This window comes from Palaemon carinicauda, chromosome 7, assembly GCF_036898095.1.
Source record: "Palaemon carinicauda isolate YSFRI2023 chromosome 7, ASM3689809v2, whole genome shotgun sequence".
Taxonomy (NCBI): Eukaryota; Metazoa; Arthropoda; class Malacostraca; order Decapoda; family Palaemonidae; genus Palaemon; species Palaemon carinicauda.
Window position 1 is genome coordinate 40,887,177 of NC_090731.1, and position 21,689 is coordinate 40,908,865.

A 21,689-nucleotide genomic window follows, 5' to 3' on the forward strand; every position below is an offset into this window, starting at 1 on the left:
ACATCCACCCTTAGAGTCTACCAATCGAAGTGGGAAATCTTCCGAAACTGGTGCAAGTCAGTATCCGTATCCTCGACCAGTACCTCTGTAACTCAAATAGCTGACTTTCTCTTATATCTGAGGAAAGAACGATCTCTTTCAGCTCCCACTATCAAGGGTTACAGAAGCATGTTGACATCAGTCTTCCGTCACAGAGGCTTAGATCTTTCCAACAATAAAGATCTACAGGACCTCCTTAAGTCTTTTGAGACCACGAAGGAGCGTCGTTTGGTTACACCTGGTTGGAATTTAGACGTGGTACTAAGATTCCTTATGTCAGACAGGTTCGAACCGCTACAATCAGCCTCCCTGAAAGATCTCACCTTTAAGACTCTTTTCCTGATATGCTTAGCCACAGCTAAAAGAGTCAGTGAGATTCATGCCTTCAGCAAGAACATCGGATTCTCATCCGAAACGGCTACTTGTTCTACAACTTGGTTTTCTAGCCAAACACGAGCTGCCTTCTCGGCCTTGACCAATATCGTTCGATATTCCAAACTTATCGTATGGTTGGAAATGAACTAGAAAGAGTCTTATGTCCTGTAAGAGCTCTTAAGTTCTATTATAAAACCTTTACGAGGCCCGTCTGAAGCTTTATGGTGTTCAGTTAAGAATCCATCTTTGCCTTTGTCAAAGAAGGCTTTATCCTATTTTATCAGACTGTTAATACGAGAAGCTCATTCCCATCTGAATGAGGAAGACCAAGCTTTGCTGAAGGTAAGGACACACGAAGTTAGAACTGTCGCAACTTCCGTGGCCTTTAAACATAATAGATCTCTGCAAAGTATATTCGACGCAACCTATTGGAAAAGCAAATCAGTGTTCGCGTCTTTTTATCTTAAGAATGTCCAGTCTCTTTACGAGAACTGCTACACTCTGGGACCATTCGTAGCAACGAGTGCAGTAGTGGGTGAGGGCTCAACCACTACAATTCCCTAATTCCATAACCTTTTTTAATCTTTCTCTTGAAATGTTTTATTATTGTTTTTGGGTTGTCCGGAAGGCTAAGAAGCCTTTCACATCCTACTTGATTTGGCGGGTGGTCAAAGTCTTTTCTTGAGAAGCGCCTAGATTAGAGGATTTGATGAGGTCCTTTAGTATGGGTTGCAACCCTTGATACTTCAGCTCCTAGGAGTCGCTCAGCATCCTATGAGGATCGCGAGGCTCAGTAAGGAAGACGTACTTAAAAAGGCAGAGTAATTGTTCAAGTCGACTTCCTTACCAGGTACTTATTGATTTTATGTTTGTTATTTTGAATAACTGCTAAAATGAAATACAAAATACTTAGCTCATAATAATGTCAACATGTAATGCTGGTCTCTACCCACCCCCCTGGGTGTGAATCAGCTATATGATCACCGGCTAAGTTTAATATTGAAAAATGTTATTTTCATTAGTAAAATAAATTTTTGAATATACTTACCCGGTGATCATAAATTAAAGGACCCTCCCTTCCTCCCCAATAGAGACCCAGTGGGCAGAGGAGAAAATTGGTTCTGTGTTGACATGGAGTACTTGAGTACCTGCTCGACAGATGGCGCTGTTGATGTACACCCCCACCTGTATAGCGATCGCTGGCGTATTTTGTCCTTAGGTTTTTCTGTCGGGCAGCAGAGCTGACAGCTATATGATCACCGGGTAAGTATATTCAAAAATTTATTTTACTAATGAAAATAACATTTTTTTCTATTATAGATCAAAGATTTGATGGTGGATTAGTAGTATATGTTTGAAAAGAAGTAAGTTTGGAGTCTTGAGAGAGGTTTCAATATCAACACCCATCAAATTAAGTTATTCTGGAAAAGTAGTATCTGTGCAAGAACTATTTATGGTTCTAATTTCCATTGAGTTTTAATCACCCCTTTATTCACTTTACTAAATTAAGTTGAAATAAATTTCTCTTTTCAAGAAAGAAGATTTATTTAATCACAAAAAAATATAGATTCTGTAAAAACAGAAATCTGCTAGAACCATTGAAATAGATCATTTTCCTCGCCCTACGTTTTGCTGGTTCATGTTAGGTACAGGAAGTAAAGGCTTTGACATTTTTCCTAAGGTTTAAAAAATATCTCAATGCATTATGGCATATTTTATTCTTACTTTACAGAAATATCTTCATACAGATCTTGATTTCTTATGTGAAAGTCTATTCAGTATATCTAATACAATTTAATTTAGAAGTACTGAGGTACAGTATCTTATACACCCCTCACCCCCAAGAAGACCAATGTCATATCTTTTTAAATTCTTTCTAGATCAGCCTGTTGAATATCAATGTCATAGTTAGGACATTGGTTTGTTTCTGTGAAACTAAAATGTTTAAATTTTTAGTTTTTGAATTGAGAATATAGTTCAAAGTTTGATGAATGATAACTTTGAAAAAGTTTATAAGGTATTGACCTAATTATCCTCTACGATTTGTTTGTATGTAGATATTTTGTGTATTTCACAGATTTCCTAATGCGTAAACTGTACAGCACTTTGTTGATGCTAACTCTAAATTTTATTGGTATTATTTTTAGGTGTGCAAGGTGATGCACTAAGGAATCTATTAACCATGGATATAAGCGAGAAGAAGCAAGACTATGGCATTGACATACGTGACTCAGCCATTCTCTGGATGAATAATATAGAAACTGACAAAGCCTATCAGAAGTGGTCATCTTCTACCAGTGAGCTGTTGAGACCTACTTATCCTGGCATGCTAAGAAGCATTAGAAAGAATTTCCATAATCTGGTTAGTCTAGATTTATTTCAATTTTTATTAAATATGCATAATTAACTTTTCTCTTGATTACTGGAGTAAGAAATTTGTTATCATTACTCTACTTTATTGGCAAATATATTTAAATGCTATTTACAAAATCTCAACTCGCCCTATATTATTTGTTTAGATAATTTTTTCCTCATAACATTGTCTGTTCCTTCACTGAAGGAAGAGATGTGAAAAGAAACACTAAAAACACAAAAAGATTTCCTTTTGGTCCGAACATTTTTTGGTGGAAGGAAAATTAGTTGTAGCAAAAGAGTGGGGGAATAGAGTAGGTGGATGTGAAAGTGAGCTTGTGAGGGTTGAAGAGCTAATAAAACCAGGGGGTAAAAAGTAAATATCAAGAAAGGTTGAAAATGGCATATGACGAAGTGAATGTAAGAGAAACTGGTAATTTAGAGGAGGAGTGGAAGTTAGTAAAAGAAAATTTTGTTGGGATTGCAAGTGATGTGTGTGGCAAGAAGTTTGTTGGAGGCAGTATGAGGAAGGGCAGTGAATGGTGGAATGAAGGAGTGAAGGTAAAAGTGGAAGAGAAAAAGAGTCCCTTTGAAGAATGGCTGCAGAGTAATAGTGTAGAGAATTATGAAAGATATAGAGAGGAAAATGTGGAAGTAAAGCGCAAGGTAAAGGAGGCAAAGAGGGCAGCTGACCTGAGGTGCGGTCAGGGATTTTGTCATTCATATGAAGAGAATAAGAAGTAGTTTTGGAAAGAAGTGAAGAGAGTAATGAAGGCTGGTTCAAGAATTGAAGAGACAGTGGAAGGTTGTTAAAAGGAGAGGAGGCAAGGAAAAGGTGGGCGGAATATTTTGAAAGTTTACTGAATGTTGAGGATAATAGGGAGGTAGATATAATTGCTGTTGCAGGTTTTGAGGTGCTGGTGATGGGAGATGAGAATGAGAGAGAGATTACAATAGATGAAGTGAGGAGAACGCTAGATGAAACGAGAGTAGGAAAAGCATCTGGTATGGATGGTGTGAGAGCTGAGATATTAAAGAAAGGGGTGTGACTGTACTTGAATGGTTGGTGAGATTGTTTAATATATGTTTTGTGTTGTCAATGGTACCAGTAGATTGAGTTTGTGTGTGTATTGTACGACTATATAAGGGTAAGGGAGATGTGCATGAGTGTTGTAATTCAAGGGGTATTAGTTTGTTGAGAGTAGTTGGAAAAGTGTATGGTAGAGTACTGATTAATAATATTAAGGATAAAACAGAGAATGCAATCTAAGAAGTACAGGGTGGTTTTAGAAGAGGTAGGGGTTGAATGAATCAGATTTTTCCAGTTAGGCAGATATGCGAGAAATATATAGCAAAAGGTAAGGAGGTGTATGTTGTGTTTATGGATCTGCGGAAAGCGTATGATAGAGTTGATAGGGAAGCAATGTGGAATGTGATGAGGTTATATGGAGTTGGTGGAAGGTTGTTGCAAGCAGTGAAAAGTTTCTATAAAGGTAGTAAAGCATGTGTTAGGATAGGAAATGAAGTGAGTGATTGGTTTTCAGTGAGAGTGGGGCTAAGACAGAGGTGTGTGATGTCGCCGTGGTTGTTTAACTTGTATGTTGATGGAGTGGTGAGAGAGGTGAATGCTCGAGTGCTTGGATGAGGATTAAAACTGGTAGACGAGAATGACCAGGAATGGGAGGTAAATCAGTTGTTGTTTGCAGATGATACTGTACTGGTTGCAGACTAGGAAGAATTAGTGACAGAATTTGGAAGGGTGTGTGAGAGAAGGAAGTTGAGAGTTAATGTGGGTAAGAGTAAGGTTATGAGATGTACGAGAAGGGAAGGTGGTGCTAGGGTGAATGTCATGTTGAATGGAGAGTTACTTGAGGAGGTGGATCAGTTTAAGTACATGGGGTCTGTTGTTGCAGCAAATGGTGGAGTAGAAGCAGATGTATGTCAGCGAGTGAATGAAGGATGCAAAGTGTGGGTGGCAGTTAAGGTAGTAGTAAAAAATAGAGGGTTGGGCATGAATGTAAAGAGAGTTCTGTATAAGAAAGTAATTGTGCCAACTGTGATGTATGATCGGAGTTGTGGGGAATGAAAGTGACGGAGAGACAGAAATTGAATGTGTTTGAGATGAGTGTCTAAGGAGTATGGCTGGTGTATCTCGAGTAGATAAGGCTAGGAACGAAGTAGTGAGGGTGAGAACGGGTGTAAGAAATGAGTTAGCAGCTAGAGTGGATATGAATGGGCTGAGGTGGTTTGGCCATGGTGAGAGAATGGAAAATGACTGTCTGCTAAAGAATGGTGATGAATGCAAGAGTTGATGGGAGAAGTTCAAGAGGAAGGCCAAGGTTTGGGTGGATGGATGGAGTGAAGAAAGCTCTGGGTGATAGGAGGATAGATGTGAGAGAGACAAGAGAGCGTGCTAGAAATAGGAATGAATGGCGATCGATTGTGAGGCAGTTCCGGTAGGCCCTGCTGCTTCCTCCGGTGCCTTGGATGACCGCGGAGGTAGCAGCAGTAGGGGATTTAGCATTATGAAGCCTCATCTGTGGTGGATAACGAGGGAGGGTTGGCTGTGCCACCCTAGCAGTAGCAGCCGAACTCGGTTGAGTCCCTTGTCTGGCTGGGAGGAACGTAGAGAGGAGAGGTCCCCTTTTTTGTTTCATTTGTTTGATGTCGGCTACCCCCCAAAATTGGGGAAGTGCCTTGGTATATGTCTGTATGCATGTATGTATAATAAATCAATAACGCTCTTCCCCTTACTTTGAGCCAAGTCACTTGCTGCTAGGTGAACTAGTGAGCTACCATTCCTGTCATTTAAATTCTTTTACCTTTTAGGTCATATTAGTAAGATCTTCTTGTTAGTCTGTGATTTGGTGGTTGTTTCTCTTGTGGATATGTTTTAGTGTTACTTTCCTTCTGTTTTGGATAGCCGAGTATGTCTCCTCCTTTTGTTAAAGTGTAACAAACAATTTGATCCATGCAAGCTATGTAGCAAAAGCCATGATAAACAATGTTCCATATGAATATTGGGACAAAGCTTGATATGAATGCTAGAACCAGAGACATGAATGAGGGATGCCTAGTGTAAGAATAGTGGGTAATTCCCTGGCTCCAATTGCATTTTCTTAAGGTTTAGTCTTTCCTTATTTTACTCACATATGATTGCTAGAAAGAAATTAAAGTTTGAGTTACTGATTTAAGTGATGCTAGGTTAGATAGTTTCATATTAAGATTAGAACCAAATTTCTCATTACTTACTGTACCTGGAGGTAGGATAGCTCATTTTGTAGTTTTCTTTCTCTGTTTTTTTTTTTTTTTTTTTTTTTTTTTGTATACCAAATTTCACTAGACACCAACACATCCTGAATTGCTGGATAGGCCCATATGAATGAAGCACTTATGCATAATATTCCTATAGCCAAAACATGTCTTCGAGGAATGATGTATTTTTGAAAAATAAACCAATATGCGGCAACTTTCTTTTATTTGTTTGATTTACGTTTTATATGGTTCACCTTGTGGGTGAATATGGTAATCAGAAAATGAATTCCATAAAGATTCATCGAAATATCAGTAGTTATAAAAATCTTAATTCAATACTTACCCCAAGTTTATTAATGTTCCCCACACTTCTCCATTCAATGTTGTGTTTCCTTGATGGGAAAAAATTGATTAGTGTATTGTAAAGTCAGGAGCCATAGTTTAAGCCAACTTGCCCCACTAACTAGTAGCAATGACTACTTATTATTAGGGGAAGGAGTTTGTCCTTCTGTGAGAAGCAAAATAGTTATATTTCAGGTTTTCTAGATAGATCTATTACAAAGTGAAGGAGTAGCAAATAAATTCTGAGTAAGTAATAGTATTTAAATAGTATTATTTTAGAAAATATATTTTTTTCTTCACATTTGAGTCTTAAAAATGATTAGAATCAAGCATAGAATAGTCAAGCTAACAATGAGAAAGGTAGTTAAATCTGTGGGTTCAGAGAGACCATGTATGAATGATCACGTAGGGAGACAAATAAAAGTCTTAGGAACATTTGACATCATGAGTTGTGATATGATAAATGAAAACAACAAATCATTTGGTGTTTTTACTCCATATTAAAATCTAACCTTTTTAAAACAAGACCGAGAGGATATGTTGATCATTCTAAAAGAAACAATGCAAAATTAATAAAACTTTGCACCAATTGGTACTTTATACCTGTAAAACTAAAAATTTTGAGTATGCAGGTTGATGGTTAACATTTGGATGTTTATTGTCATCTCCTTATAATGCACCACTACAGGGACGTAATTACAAACTCTACCATTGAATACATTTAATATATATTTTTAATTTTAAAAAATTCATATCGAAAAGAAAGTTTTATGATTCATCATACTGTGAATGCTTCACATATTTCTGAAATGTCTTTTTATTTTAGCATTCTGTAATTTCAGTTTTCAATTTTAGATAAAGAGATAATGATGCAATTGATATAAAATGCTGCTTTAAATGAATGTTTAACAAGCGTGACAACTCTTCCATGTGTATTTCTCCTATTTTGTATTGATTTGTATTGGTTCTTGATTTGTCAAGTTGATTTTTACATTTTCCTTTATTATTCATAATTAATCTTTAAGAAAATGTTTTTCTTAGTCATATTGTAATTTCATTAATGACAGCATTAATGGTGTGAATTGGTTTCATTGATATTTGGTTTTATGAATTTTTTTTTAATGTAACAGGTAATTGTAGCAGAACCAAGTAAAGCAACAACTGCAGATTTGATTCAGTTGGTTGAGAGCTTCATCACACACAATGCCCCAATTCGTGTTGGCTGGGTTATGTCTGTGAATCCCGACCAGACTCTCAGAGGATTTGATGATGCCGGCATCGCTATGCTTTGTGCCTTCAATTTTGTGACTTTGCATTTTGAAGGAAGAGATGACGCTCACTACAAGGCGTTACAGTTCTTGACAAATGTAAGTATCAGGAAGTTTGCCTTTTGTGTCTCATATTAAAAGAATTTTGCTTTATGAATTTTATTTTTGTTAGAAAAATTGATTTGCCATCAGCCTTCTAGTGCTAAATGTAAGGGAAAATTGGAAAGGGGCTCTTTAGTTAAGTAATTTTACATTTGCGTATTTGTTGTAGTAATATGATGGTGATGTTGAAATAAATGAAATAGCAGCTTAGTAGTAGCAGTAGTAGGCTGATGCTGATGTTAAATTGAACAAAATTGCTGCTTCAGTTGCATTTAACTTGGTAGTTATAGTAGTAGTACTGTAGTAGCATTATGATGAATGGAACAAAATTGCGGCTTCAGTGGCATTCAACTTTTTAGTAGTAGTAGAACTGTAGTAGCGTTATGATGAATGGGATAGAATTGCTGCTTCAGCGGCATTTAACTTAGTAGCAGTAGTAGTGGTACTGTAGCAGCATTATGATGAATGGAACAAAATTGTTCCTTAAGCGGCATTTAACTTTGTAGTAGTAGTAGTACTGTAGTAACATTATGATGAATGGCACAAAATTTTTGTTTTGGTGGCATTTAACTTTGTAGTAGTAGTAGTTGTAGTACTACTGTAGTAGCATTACAATGAATGGAACAAAATTGTTGCTTCAGTGGCATTTAACTTTGTAGTAGTAGTAGTAGTTGTAGTACTACTGTAGTAGCATTACAATGAATGGAACAAAATTGTTGCTTCAGCGCCATTTAACTTTGTAGTAGTAGTAGTAGTTATAGTACTACTGTAGTAGCATTACAATAAATGAAACAAAATTGTTGCTTCAGCGGCATTTAACTTTGTAGTAGTAGTAGTAGTAGCATTATGATGAATGGAACAAAATTGCTGCTTCAGCACCATCTAACTGTGTAGTAGAGTAGTAGTATTGTGAATAATTGGACAAAGTTGCTGCTTCTGCATCATTAACTTTATAGGATCATGTCTATTTTTTATGTTATTTTTTCCCAAGTAGTGCCAAATTCTTACTTTAATAAGGAGATTTAACCCTGGATAGGTACGCTCCTCGGACACCCCTTTAAGGGTATACTCAGACGCGCGCGACCCCGACGCCAAAAAAAATTCTTGGAAAATCAGTTTTTGCAGTAACCTCCTTTTTTCTTTTGCCAAAAAAACTTCAATGAATGCTTAAAACAACTGTAAAGATAAATACTACTCATCTGCTGAAAAACTATTTATTATAAATATTTTAAAAAATTAAGTAGAAAAAAAAGACCTTGCATAAAATTTCATAAAAAAAAAGTTTATACATATATACACAAATCCTTTTAGGAATTGATTCTTGAATGTTTGGGACACATCTTGATGTATTTTGGATGAAGTCAGACCCATGGAGGTGAAGATCTGAAATGAGAAAAAAAGGGTAACATTTTTTGGCCAAAAAAATTTGTCCAAATTTCATGAATTTTTTTGGGTACCCAAATGAAATAGGAAGTGGCTAATTTTTTTTAGGGAATAAACATATGTTATCCTAAAATAGAAATATGTAAAAAAATCTTCATTATTTTGTAAATTACATTTATATCAGGGGCCATATCTAAAGGTAATTTTTTGAGTACTTAGAAATTTTGTAAAAAAATACATATATTTAATATATAATATGATATTTATGCAGGTAAAAATATACCAAAATATCACAAATTCTATAGGGAACAAGAATATATATAGATAGGGCAACTTACGCTTCGGATATGTCCACAAAATGGCCGCCAACCACACTGACTCAGACTCCCTAATCTGCCACTTGAAATGTAGGAAGGGTATGTCAATTTCAAGGTGTTATTTACTAATCTAATTATTCTTGGATATGCATAAAAATTGTATGGTGGGTTGCTGGATAATTGTCGATTATTTTACGACTATAAAATTAAAATTCTGACCCAAAAAAATTTTTTGAAGGGAAATAAAATCGAAAAGAAAAAAAAAATGTAAAACAATATAATATTTTAGCTAAAAAAATTTGATGATATTCAATCAAAAAAGAAGTAAACAAAATTTTCCGACAAATAAACATCTAGAGGAATCATTACTCTTAGATAGTTCCTTAGTACGTAGTAATTTTGAAAGAAATGGGAAAAAACGAAAAAGTGGCAATCGCAGGAAAATCGAACACATACCTATATATACGCCATATCTGGCTAAAAATAAAGATAGGCATGGGTAGCCAGATCATCTAGAAACACTTTCCAACACTATAAAAATATAAGTTTTGCGACACTACTTGCCAATTCCTTACGGTAACATGACTAAGCAAAAAAATGCAAAACAAATAAAAAGGGGCACTCGCGGAAAAATGGCTAACATTCTAATATACGGCATTTCAGAAAAAAAAAAAAATTCAGCCACGTGCTAAGCAAACCATCAAGGCACATTTTCCGACAAATAAACATCTTAATGAATCATTACTCTGTGATAGTTCCTTAGTACGTAGTAATTTTGAAAGAAATGGGAAAATAACAAAAAAATGGCAATCACAGGAAAATCGAACACATACCTATATATACGCCATATCTGGCTAAAAAAAAAAAATAGGCATGGGTAGCCAGATCATCTAGAAACACTTTCCAACACTATAAAAATATAAGTTTTGCGACACTACTTGCCAATTCCTTACGGTAACATGACTAAGCAAAAAAATGCAAAACAAATAAAAAGGGGCACTCGCAGAAAAATGGCCATTCTAATATACAGCATTTCGGAAAAAAAAAAATTCAGCCACGTGCTAGGCAAACCATCAAGGCACATTTTCCGACAAATAAACATCTAAATGAATCATTACTCTGTGATAGTTCCTTAGTACGTAGTAATTTTGAAAAAAATGGGAAAAAACGAAAAAATGGCAATCACAGGAAAATCGAACACATACTTATATATACGCCATATCTGGCTAAAAGAAAAAAAGATAGGCATGGGTAGTCAGATCATCTAGAAACACTTTCCAACACTATAAAAATATAAGTTTTGCGACACTTCTTGCCAATTCCTTACGGTAACATGACTAAGTAAAAAAATGAAAAACAAATAAAAAGGGCACTCGCGGAAAAATGGCCAACATTTTATTATACGCATTTCAGAAAAAAAAATTTCAGCCACATGCTAGGCAAACCATCAAGGCACATTTTCCGACAAATAAACATCTAAATGAATCATTACTCTGTGATAGTTCCTTAGTACGTAGTAATTTTGAAAAAAATGGGAAAAAACGAAAAAATGGCAATCACAGGAAAATCGAACACATACTTATATATACGCCATATCTGGCTAAAAGAAAAAAAGATAGGCATGGGTAGCCAGATCATCTAGAAACACTTTCCAACACTATAAAAATATAAGTTTTGCGACACTACTTGCCAATTCCTTACGGTAACATGACTAAGCAAAAAAATGCAAAACAAATAAAAAGGGGCACTCGTGGAAAAATGCCCAACATTCTAATATACGGCATCTCAGATAAAAAAAAAGACATGCACGTGTTAGCTCAACCATCAAGGCACACTTTCTAACACATAAACATGAAAAAAAAATCAATAATATACGGCAATTCCTTACTACGTAGTAAATTTTTACAAATATTGAAAAAAAACAGAAATTGGCAACCGCAGTTAAATACCCAATATACCAATAACTACGTCGTATATGACAAAAACAAAGTCACGCATGGGTAGCCAGATCATCTAGACACATTTTCCAACACTAAAAAAGCAAAAGTTTTACGACACTATTTGGCACAATCTTACGGAAAAATTACTTGGCAAAAAAATGAAAAAAAATTAAAAAGGGGCACTCGCGGTAAAATGCCCAACATTCTAATATACGGCATCTCAGATAAAAAAAAAGACATGCACGTGTTAGCCCAACCATCAAGGCACACTTTCTAACACATAAACATGAAAAAAAAAATCAATAATATACGGCAATTCCTTACTACGTAGTAAATTTTTACAAATATTGAAAAAAAACAGAAATTGGCAACCGCAGTTAAATACCCAATATACCAATAACTACGTCGTATCTGACAAAAACAAAGTCACGCATGGGTAGCCAGATCATCTAGACACACTTTCCAACACTAAAAAAGCAAAAGTTTTACGACACTATTTGGCAATATCTTACGGAAAAATGACTTGGCAAAAAAATGAAAAAAAAAATGAAAAAGGGGCACTCACGGTAAAATGATCCTCGTGGTGATGAATGACATTTTAACTAAAAAAAAAATCATGTACATGGTAGCCAAACAATCCACCAAGACTTTCCACAACTGATAACCTATACAAGTTGCACCATTCTACGACAATTTCATAATACGTAATAACTTTGATAATTATGCAAATTACCTTAGAAGGGTAAACTCGGTCGCGCTCAACTCCAACGCGTCTCAGAAATCGGGGAAGGAGTACAGCTACAGCAATGCACATCTGGACACTACTAGAGCGTGTAGGCGAGACACCTACTGCAGGTCGATCACCCACAAATTCAGTCACGGGGGTGAGTCACGTGAGAAAAACCTCTTTTTTTTTTTTTTTTACGCTCGGGGTCGCGGACGACCCACCGTACCGTTCCAGGGTTAAAGGGATGTCACAATCTTCCAGATAGTGTCAAAGTAAACTGAAGAAATGATAGTACACAATCTATGCTTTATATATCCAAATTCTGGCTATTCCAGTTCGGCAAAATTTGGCTTTTGAGTAGTAGTTGACTGCCAAATAATCTGATTGCTGAGGTGTTATGTCCAGTAGTCAGCTTCAGCAAGAAAGGAAGAGAAAGGGGCAATTAAAATCATTGTGGGAATGATATATGATGGGGTATACCAAGTAGAATCAAAATTTTGATTTGGAAAAGTTATGCAAAATTACTATAGGAGGGTCAATAATCATGTATTGGGAGATGAAGCTTATAGTTCATGATATCAACGCACGCTGACTGAGAAATATATGTGTTATGGTAGCCTGGTGACTTTCTGGACTGGGGTTCGAAACTTGCTAAAGCTCGGTATATTTTGTAGTGTCTGCAACCTGTTTGTCTTTGTAAGCTAAGGATGGGGGATTTGTGGGAGCCTATAGGTCTACCTGCTGAGTCAGCAGCCATTGCCTGGCCCTTCCTGGTCCTAGCATGGGTAGAAGGAACTTGGGGGCTGATCATATATGAATATATGATCAGTCTCTAGGACATTGGCCTGCTATGGCATTGTCACTGTCCTTTGCCTCTGCCATTCATGAGCGGCCTTTAAACCTTGAAATATTCAAACAGGTGAAGTAAGGCTTAAGGAAGTAGTTGTAGGAGGACCATGCTCAAGTGTAAAAGAAATCTGTGACTACTGTTTTAGCAGAGTTTGGAGTTTTATGAACCAGAGTCAAGCACACCTTTACTTATTTTCTACTGTATTCAACTAAAGTATTTACATGATTATGTATAAACATAATCAACATTCATTCCTTTCATAATTGAAGTTTTAACTTTTGCTGCAAAGTGAAAGTATTCTGAAGAGAAAACATCACTCAATATCTATTAAACATAATTGAAGCTAATTTGTATACAGTATACAATCCTCAGTCTAATATACTTTTTACTAAATTTTATGAGTTCCTACAAACAAACACTGATGCCTTACACTTAAACATGAATGAATGTAACGGCACAATATTTCACTTTACTGCATATAACAAAACATAGATAGAATTTTTCAGAGAGCCTTTAGTGACATCTTCCTAGGGTTGTAGCTATAGATTTTGGCTCCCGGGGGTCATGAGTTAGTAAAGAGGTCCGCCAGCCTCTTACCCTGGTGTGTTGATGGTAATTTTAAATGTATACCTACATATTTTTATTTTCTGACCCTGGTTTGGAAGCCAAAGGGAACTATTTAAAAGATAAAACTCCCTTAGCTACACCACAGCAACATCCTATCTACAAGATTGTTCCTTCTGGTAAATCAGTCGTATTCTTCAGTCTCATTGAAGTTAATTCAAGAGATGTTCATAAATTCGTAACCGTGTTATGTGTTTTTTCCTTCAAACTGGTAACTATCATGTTAGAATTTTCAGGATTTATTTTGTAATTTAATTTAAGTATGAATAATTATTGTAAGTCAAATGAATGATAAGAAGAAACTCAGTGAAATGAATGGTATATTTTTATAGTGTTTAGCTTTTAACATCATGCCCCTCTCACAATTTTGTTATATGTCGCACTGAATGGTACTTAAAATTCTAGAGTTTGGTTTCTGGCCCTAAATTTCATATTATTCATCCTGCCCATAGTAGTGAAAAGAAAGTTAAAGAAATTCCAGAAGTTGTATGTCAGCTGTGACCAAGTTGTGGAATGATCTTCCTAATCTAATCGGATAGTTTAATCAGTGGAACTTCTAAAGTTCATTTTTGCAGCAAAGGTTTTTATGTTGAACAGGTTGACAAAAGTCTTTTTATAGAGTATATACAGTATGTTATATCTGTTTCAATGTTATTCTTTTTAAAATTATTTTGTTCCAGCACGGAGTACTTACCTCGAACTACTTTCTTAGGAGTATCTGGAATCTCCTCCCATCCGACCAGAGTTTTGTGTAGTTTACCCTAAACCCGTTTTCTATGAGGGGTAACCTCAGGCGGAGTGATACACGCCCTGAGGCTAACCCCTGGTTAGAGAGCATGCTCTCTCAGGTCTCGACCTCCAGTAAGTTCTCTGGTCGCGTCGCGATATCATCTCGCTGCTTTCCTAATCCCAGTGTGACTTTGTGTGTCCCCGATCCCTTTGTGTCTCACGTGGTCCCTTTGTGTCTCACGCGGTACCCATGTGGTCCCTTTGTGCTTTTTCTTTGTGCTTTTCCCTGTGCGTTCTTGTGTCTCGTGGTGCTTCCTCCTGCCTCATGGAGCATCCCCGCCGTTGTCGTGGGCCTATGGCCGGTAAATCGTGTGGAGCGTTCCTCTCGAAACCCGAAGTAGACCCGCACTCCTTGTGTTCCTCGTGCAGGGGCAGTGTATGTTCCCGTTCCGCCACGTGTCCGGAGTGAGAGTCTTGGAATGAGGTGCAGTGGGTGCAGTATAGCACCAAGAAGAAGAAGGCATCAAAGAGGTCGCCCAAGAAGCCGAGCGTCCCTTCCTCCCTTGCTTCGCCGGGCGTCTCGTCTGACCGAGCTTCCCTACCACCCTCCCCTACCCAGAGTAGGGGACAAGGTAAGTCCGTTGCGGGGAAGAGGCCCGCGGCCCTTCCCCAAGAGTCTGATCTTCAGGATAGTGGGGTTGTGGCGTCGTTCCAGGCAAGTGAGGGGCCTGAGGGAGGGGCGGGAGTGTGTACGGGAGACGGAGCCCTGGTGCAAGCAGGGCACGTCTCCTCTGATGACCCCATGTGGGGGAAAAATATCCCTAATTCTTCTCCAGCCTCTTGGCCGTGTTTTTCAGGCACTTCTGCCGCCGAGAAGGAGCTTTCCCCGCCGTCGGACCCCATTGTATGGGTTCTCCCGAAGACGCCTTTCAGGTCGCCGCTGAGGATGGAAGAGGGCTTCGGGACCTGGTCCCCCACGGAAGAGCGTCCACGCTTCCCCCCAGCGCCGTCGGCCACGTTCCCGGACGTTTTTCTACAGGCTTCACCGCACGAGGAGCGTCGAAGGAACGCTCCTACACCAGCGCGAGAGGCGAGTCCGTCAGAGAGGGCCTACAAGTCTTCGGTCTCCTCAGTTGAGGCCCTTTCCTTTTCTTCGAAGGATGAGGCGCTGAGGAACCTCAGGAGACATCGGGAGAAGTCCTGCAGGAGACTTTCGCGTTCTCGCTCTCGCTCTAGATCCCGCCACGGGAGTAGGCGTCCAGGGTCCCCCAGAAGGAAGTGGAGGAAAAGTGCCTCTCCGGACGGCGAGTGGGTGATGATCCACCGTGACAGGTTGCTGGAGTTAGCTGCGGAACCAGGCACGTCAAGTTGGTGTTCGAGAGCTCGTTCTCCAGAGAGGTACTCAATCCCCAGCAGTTTCAACCGACGGAGGGACTCATCCTTGCAGGTTCCAGTTGACAGGCGTAAGTCCGTGAAGGTTCCGGCTCCATCCGCCCAGCGGAGAGAGTCGCCCCTTCTGGCAGCCGAGTCCTGACCTCCAAAGCCCACCTGACTCGTCACGAACGTGACCTACGTCTCCCCTCGTCGAGCAGGCCTGCAGATACGTGGACCTCCGGAAGGGGAGGCAGACCTAGGACGGAGGCCTCCGTCCTGACGGCGATGCCCGTTCTTCAGAAAGAACCCCAACAAGTGGGGCGGTCCAGGACTCCCCCGCGTGCGAAGGTCTCCGCCGGAGGACCCCCGTCGCATGCGTCAGCGCGTCCGACGGAGGAACTCGACGACCAAGGAGAGGGTTCGGCAGTGGAGGTATCGGCTTATCGGAGGGTAATAGGCCTCATCAGGAGTCACCATAGGCTGGACGAACGCGAGCCCTCCTCCGAAGAATCCTAGCGTTCCAGTCTTAACAGGCTGGTGGACGCCCCTGTCCAACAGAGGCCCTCCCTGGCTCTCCTTTTAGCGATCTTGTCCATGTGGACAAGATCGTGGCCAACCACGCTGAGGCTCCCAAGAATCAGAGTGCCTCCAAACTACTCCAGGGCCTGAAGTCCCAGAGTAAGTTTTACCTCCCGGAGGGACAGCGAGCAGGCGCCTGTGCACTGGAACCAGCACTCGCCGTTTTGGGACAAGGAGCCTCGGAAGAGAGGGCGTCTACAGCTCCGATCTGCTTCTCTTCATCAGAGGCGATCATGATGGAGGAAATTTTGAAGGACTTGGTCAACGTCTCCTCGTGGCTGGTCTGGTGGGCCTCCACCCTGGTGGACGTCCAGTCCTCATATGACTTCACGGTACCAGAAACTCAGGCCTTACTCAAGGAACTTATCAGTTCGGGAGGTAAAGCCCTGAAGTTCCTCTCGTACCAGTCGCTAGCTATGGCCACCAACTGGGTCTTACGTAGGAGGGACACGGTCCTTAGTAAGATCACAAGGAGGCTTCCGGACAGAGAGGCAAGGTCTCGAGAAGCCTGACCCTGTGGGACGACGCTATTTTTCCCCTGAAGGCAGCGGAGGAGTCAATTGAGAGGGTCAGGAAGTTGAAGGACCCGAACGAGCCCAGACCCCACCCAGTCAGGAGATCGGCGTACAGAAGGTCCACCTCCGACATGCCCCTTCCTTTTCGGGCCTCTCCTAGCCAGCCCAGGAGAGACAACTCTTCTACGGCCTGGTCCCAATCGTCTCAGCCCTCCCGTAGGGGAGCAGCCTCGGTCCAATCCGCCTATAGACCCTCGTACGCAGCATCCAGAAGAGGACGTTCAGGCCACGCCTCAAGAAGAAGATAGGGAGGGAGGCCCCCTACTCCTGCCGAAGCCTCAGGTGGGGGGATGCCTCAAACACTTTTGGCAAGCATGGAAAAACCATGGAGCGGACCCGTGGACCGTGACAGTACTGAAGGAAGGGTACAGGCTGCCCTTCCTAGTGGACCCCCCACCTCTGATGCCAGACCAGCAGGCAGAGTGGCTAGCCCCCAAGGACCCCTTGAAAAAGACAGCTCTGCAGGAAGAGGTCTCAGCAATGTTAGCAAAAGGAGCGATGGAACCCGTCCTGGACCCAGGTCCGGGGTTCTACAGCAGGCTGTTCCTGGTGGAGAAAGCGACAGGAGGGTGGAGACTGGTCATAGACCTCTCAGCCCTCAACAAGTTCGTTTGCAAGACCGACTTCAAAATGGACACTCCGAAGTCGGTCTTGGCGTCTTTGAGAGAAGGGGACTTCATGATGTCAGTAGATCTCAAGGACGCCTACTTCCAAATCCCGGTTCATCCCTCCAGCAGGAAGTACCTACGGGTGAAATGAGGTACCCAAACGTTGCAGTTCAAGACCCTCTGTTTCGGGCTGTCCACAGCTCCTCAGGTCTTCACGAGGGTCTTCACAACAGTCTCAGCCTGGGCACACGAACAGGGCATTCGCCTGATTCGGTACCTAGACGACTGGTTGTTACTTTCAGCCTCAGAGGAAGTACTGAGGGAGCAAGGCGCGAGACTTCTGCGGTTCTGCAACGTCCTGGGGATCACCATCAACCTGAAGAAATCCCAACTGATACCATCCATCAGGATGACCTACCTCGGAATGGTCCTGGATTCCCGGTTGGTGAGACCCTTACCCTCTGCGGAAATACTGGACAACTTAGACCAGGTCCTCCGCCCCTTCCTGACGGGCCAGCCCAGGAGGGCGAAGGACTGGCAGAGACTAGTAGGCCACCTTGTGTCTTTGGAAAAACTGGTCCCCCAGGGCAGGCTGAAGCTCAGAGAGATCCAGTGGAACATGAAAGCTGAAACCAGAGAGATTCCCCCCACAGGGCGATTCCAGTGTTCCCAGGGACGATGCAAGTCCTAGAATGGTGGGGCTGCAGGGCGAACACCCTCAAGGGGATGCCCTTTGCAGCCGACCCCCCGGAGATGCTCCTGTTCACGGACGCATCGAAGGAGGGGTGGGGTGCCCATATCCTCGGAAAGTCAGCAAGAGGGAGTTGGACGGACCAAGAGAAGGCCCAGCACATAAACGTGCTAGAGATGTTGGCAGTACGAAGGGCGTGCCAAGAGTTGGTCCGCCTACTCCGGGGAAACACCGTGGCTCTGATGTGCGACAACGCCACGGTGGTGGCTTACATAAAGAAACAGGGAGGCCTAAGATCGAAGGAGCTGTGCGTCCTCACATTAGAACTTATAGAGTGGGCCGAGGTGGAGCAGATCAGAATCTTGGCAAGGTTCATTCCGGGGAAAAGAAACGTCCTCGCCGACGGCCTCAGCAGGATGGGACAGGTGGTAGGGTCTGAGTGGTCCCTGAACCCGGAAGTAGCCAGAACCGTCATTCAAAAATGGGGTTCTCCGGTGATGGACCTCTTCGCAACAAGGTTGAATGCACAGCTCCCCGTGTTTAGTTCTCCTGTGCCAGACCCAGGAGCGGCGTTCGAGGACGCCTTCCAACATCCTTGGGACAACCTCGACGTGTATGCTTTTCCCCCCTTCGGGATGCTCAGGCAGGTCCTCAACAGAGTAAGAAGGGCGAACAACCTGTGGATGACTTTGGTAGCGCCCTGGTGGTCGGAGAGAGAATGGTTCATGGACCTAAAAGATCTAGCACAACTGCCGCCCTGGCCCCTTCCAGACAGGCCAGACCTTCTCCGGCAACCACACTTTCAAAGATTCCACGAGAATCCTCGGTCCCTTCGCCTTCACGTGTGGAGGTTATCGAGCGCCTCCTGAGGAGGGAGGGCTATTCGTCGAGTACAGCAACGAGGATGTCAGGCTACCTCAGACGGTCATTGGCAGCGGCCTACTAGGCTAAGTGGGCCACTTTTACCAAATGGTGTACCGCTAGAAACATCAGGCCCCTGAGGGCTTCCATCCCGGAGATAGCGGACTTCCTAGTTTACCCTTGGGACGTGGTCAACGTGTCCATTCCGGCCATCAAGGGAGTTCTTGCTGCTCTGGGCCAAGTTTTCCTCCTGAAGGGCATAGACCTGGGTAACTCCAGGCATATCTCAATGCTCATTAAAAGTTTCGAGCAATCATGCCCCCCGCAAGTTGTGAAGGTGCCACAATGGGACGTGGCCAGGGTCCTGAAAATGTTATCCGAACCCCCCTTCGTGCTCATGAAAGACATCATGGACAGGGACCTCACTCTCAAGACGGTTTTCTTGTTGGTGTTAGCTTTGGCTAAACGGGTGGGTGAGATCCATGGTCTGTCCTACGAGGTGGCTCACTCGAAAGGTTGGCGAGAGGTCACGTTCAAGTTCATCCCTTCCTTTGTAGCAAAGACCCAGAATCCTGCCGTGTGGGACCCCAGGTTTGAAGGGTTCTCAATTCCGGCAATCCCCCGGTCGGACGACTCGAGGGACTTGCGTCAGTGCCCTGTCAGGGCAGTGAGAAAATACTTAGAGGAGACAGCCAGACTCCGGCCCGGGATCAAAAGCCTTTTTGTTTCCACAGGCCTCGTGAAGAAGCCAGTCTCGAAAAACACCATCTCCTTCTGGCTGCGGCAGGTCTTTATCAGGGCCTACAGTAAGGCAGGAATCCCCCTGCCGGGAAAGCCCAGACCCCATGACATTAGGGGCCTTAGTACTATGTTGGCTTTCGAGAAGAACATGGCAGTGGGCCAGATCCTGAGGGCAGGCACCTGGGCAAACCAGTCTACCTTCACTGCTCACTATTTGAAAGACTATTCAAGAAAATTCCTTGATGGGTTTTCGATAGGTACCGTCGTTTCCGCGCTCCAAACGGTTTAAGGTTATAGCCCCAGTGATAACCGCGGGTAACAAGCACAAGAGACACAGGTTCGTTCCTTAAACCCCCTTGTACTTCCTTCCCCCTTTTTCCGCTTCAAGTGGGCTCAGATAGAGCCCTGGGCCGGAGACAAGTACCTCAACGTGGGGAAAACATGCCCCCTAGGATTTCTTGCATAGGTGAGTTACTTAGACACTAAGATGGGTTTTTGTATAGTTTCCTCTCTCTCGCTTTTCTATGGGGTCAACACGACCTAGCCTCCTATCTAGGTCTCTGGATATTCCTCAGCACGGTCTCATAAATTGCAAGGGCCACGCCCACCTCCTAAAGTATAAGTCTGCTAAGAAAGTAGTTTGAGGTAAGTACTCCGTGTTGGAACAAATCACAAATTTTAAGTAATTTGTATTTTTCCTAACAGTACTTTCCTCGAACTACTTTCGGGTAATGGCCCACCCTGCCTTCCCCGAGTGTCCCCTGGAATTCTTAGAGACCTTAGGTACCAAGAACTTACTGGAGGTCAAGACCTGAGAGAGCATGCTCTCTGACCCGGGGTTAGCCTCAGGGCGCGTATCACTCCGCCTGAGGTTACCCTTCATAGAAAACGGGTTTAAGGTAAACTACACAAAACTCTGGTCGGATGGGAGGAGATTCCAGATACTCCTAAGAAAGTAGTTTGAGGTAAGTACTGTTAGGAAAAATACAAATTACTTAAAATTTGTGATTTATTTTATTTTTCATTACTTTTTATAACGTTTATTTACTGGTATTTCCTTATTTCCTTATTTCCTTTCCTTACTGGGCTATTTTTCCCTGTTGGAGCTCTTGGGCTCATAGCATCTTGCTTTTCCAACTACGGTTGTAGCTTAGCTAGTAACAACAACAACAACAATAATAATAATAATAATAATAATAATAATAATAATAATAATAATAATAATAATAAAACCAGGGAATTCAGAAAACCACTGATAAACTTGACTGCGGATTATAAAAGTAAAAGTACTGTAAAAGCTTTTAAGCACTGTTACCATATACAGTATAGATTCCTGTGGTTTTAGTATCTGAGGTTGTAATGATATGATTCAAACTTGCAGAGAATGTTTTTATGATGAAGAGGCAGACATGTCTTTTTTTTAAGTTATACAGTATATGAAAAATCTATTTTATTGTTGTTACTGTTCTTAAAATAGCTTGTTTTAAATGTTCATTAGTTATCTTGTAGTTTATGTACAGGTATTTCTTTATTTCCTTTCCTCGCCGGACTATTTTTCCCTGTTGGGCTTGTAGCATCCTGCTTTTCCAACCAGGGGTATAGCTTAGCTAGTAGTGATAATAATAATGATATCTTTTCAGGTATATGCTAATGTTCAGGGAGATGTTACCATTGATGATGTAACCTCCCTTTTCAAGAAGAAGTATCCAAGTACAGATTTGGAAGACGTCTTTGGTGAAGATTCTGACTATGATGTAGGACGTATGTTAGCCCAAGATTTTGTTGAAAAAGCTGGCATGAGCAAATTCCCACAGGTAACCAGATAATTCTTTATTTATTTCATATATTAGTTTTTAATTCCATTTGAGAAATTGTATATCTATTGTCGTGTTTTTCAAAGTAAATAGATTAGCAAAAGTAGGTCTTAGTTTTATTTGAAAAATATGGTAGGTGTGTA

The 21,689-nt window shown here is 41.5% G+C and overlaps 1 protein-coding gene across 2 annotated transcripts in view; it reads left to right on the top strand.

The window, feature by feature from the left end:
* The window catches only part of Uggt (UDP-glucose-glycoprotein glucosyltransferase), a 255,375-nt gene that overhangs the window by 122,270 nt on the left and 111,416 nt on the right, over positions 1–21,689 (top strand). For both annotated transcript variants that reach the window (XM_068376676.1, XM_068376677.1), the window contains exons 8-10: positions 2,562–2,776; positions 7,494–7,730; positions 21,373–21,546. In XM_068376676.1, the coding sequence (XP_068232777.1) occupies positions 2,562–2,776; positions 7,494–7,730; positions 21,373–21,546 (626 nt within the window). The remainder of the gene's footprint in view (positions 1–2,561; positions 2,777–7,493; positions 7,731–21,372; positions 21,547–21,689) is intronic.